Source organism: Egretta garzetta, unplaced genomic scaffold (assembly GCF_000687185.1).
Source record: "Egretta garzetta isolate BGI_Z169 unplaced genomic scaffold, ASM68718v1 scaffold333, whole genome shotgun sequence".
NCBI lineage: Eukaryota > Metazoa > Chordata > Aves > Pelecaniformes > Ardeidae > Egretta > Egretta garzetta.
The window spans coordinates 542758-544520 of record NW_009259179.1 but is presented as its reverse complement, the minus strand read 5'-3'; the positions used below and the strand labels follow the sequence as shown (position 1 = coordinate 544520).

The 1763-nt window shown below is 39.4% G+C and overlaps 1 protein-coding gene across 11 annotated transcripts in view; it reads left to right on the top strand.

The window, feature by feature from the left end:
• ARMC9 (armadillo repeat containing 9) overlaps positions 1-1763 on the top strand; it is a 68337-nt gene that overhangs the window by 31411 nt on the left and 35163 nt on the right. For all 11 annotated transcript variants that reach the window (XM_035891202.1, XM_035891201.1, XM_035891207.1 and 8 more), the window contains one exon: positions 1164-1275. In XM_035891202.1, coding sequence (XP_035747095.1) covers positions 1164-1275 — 112 coding nt within the window. The remainder of the gene's footprint in view (positions 1-1163; positions 1276-1763) is intronic.

Sequence of the window (1763 nt, the reverse complement as noted above, 5' to 3'; positions counted from 1 at the left end):
CCAGTAAATCTGCCACTCCACACCTGTGAGTTGGTTGCTGTATTTTCTTTACTGTTTCTGCACAGTACAGTACTGTTGTTGTAATTTGTTTGCTTCTCACAAATCCAGGAAAAGGGGAAATTGGTAACGTGAATTTTTGGGTGCTTCAAGTTTAATTTTTTTGTTACTGACTTAATAAATTTTGGCTTATAAGGTTGAATGGAGATAGTATATCTGAGGTGAAGGTTTTATTAAATTTTTGAGACACTGTTCTGATCCTTCTATTGTTTACAAGATAATTAAAGGGACAATTTTATACATATAACATAAAATTTGTTTTGAAAGGTGGCAGGATAGGAATATAGGAGTAAAAATTTTTTAGTGGAATATATTTAAATATTAAAATTAAAGCATTGACTGGAAGCAATTTTGTTAAGGAAAACTTCTATTGCAGTGTTAAAACTCAAAATAGCAAGATAGTACTGGTGCATGGAAAGTGCTCCTGTATTAAGTCTGATATTAAGCCAGCATAGTCCAGCCTCTAAAAATCCGTTCCTCCTACCACCTTTGCCTTAGAATCAGTTTGGTTGGAAAAGACCTTTAAGATCATCGAGTCCAACCTTTAACCTAACCCTGCCATCCCACCACTAAACCATGTCCCTGAGCACCTCATCTATCCTTCTTTTAAATACCTCCAGGGATGGGGACTTGACCACCTCCCTGGGCAGCCCATTCCATTGCCTTGGAGAAGACATTTCTGTGTACACGAGGGCTTAGAGGTGAAGTTGGAGCTGCAGCTTGTTACTATGTCTGTTCACTGCTGTGGGTTAAGAGCCACGAGTTGCTGCCCTCATGCCCTTGTGGTCTGCACAGGGCAAAAAGCGATGTTACTGGACTGGTTTATGCCACTAAAAAACTCAGATCATCAGTTGGCTAGTTGTTAAGAGTTTAGTGCCTGCAAGTTATGACAGTAAACGAGCTGCATGCATGGTGAAAAAGTAAGTCCAAGTTTTAAAAGTCTGTTGTTCTAACATGGGAATGGTAATAAAAGTAACAAAGGTGTAAAAGTGTGGAAGCTCTTTTCCTGAGGCAGGCTTCCTGTTTTGGCTCTTCTCACCTCAGTAACATCAGCTGCACTGAATAAGAGAAAGTTTTGATTAATGTCTTTCCCGTTTGCATTGTAGGAAGATGCAGGATGTGCCATTGTTGCCCTCTTTGGATTATGAGAAGCTGAAGAAAGATTTGATTACAGGGAATGATCGTCTCAAAGCCTTCTTACTGCAGGCTCTGCGCTGGGTAAGGGAGATGACCTCTGCAGAAATAAAGAAATAAGTCCCTTCTGAAGGGGTCCAGAACTAAAATCCATCTTGTGAGCAAGATTATTGTTCTGGTGATCAGTTCAGCATCATAGGCAACTTCTCTCTTTGTCAGTAGAGCTTGCTGAGGCTCTTGAGGTGATGAAGAAAGCCCAGGCAGTAGGTGTGTGTTTGTAGCAGTACTCTCCGTGTCTGAGGAAGGCCAAATAGGAATACCTGGGATCTTCAGTGGAAGTAATTTCTGATGTGTTTTCAAGGAAATTGTTGGTTTAGGCCTTTTACTTTTTCCATGTATTGCCTGGTTTTATATTAATATAAAAATTGCTGTATCAAAGAAATACCTGACTCTATAATCACCAGTTTTCCATTATAATCAAGATACTCTACATGAGCCTACATTTTGCTTGGCTCAGATCATGTAATGATATTTCAGAAAAATTAAAGGTGACAACAGGAAGTTACGTTTTC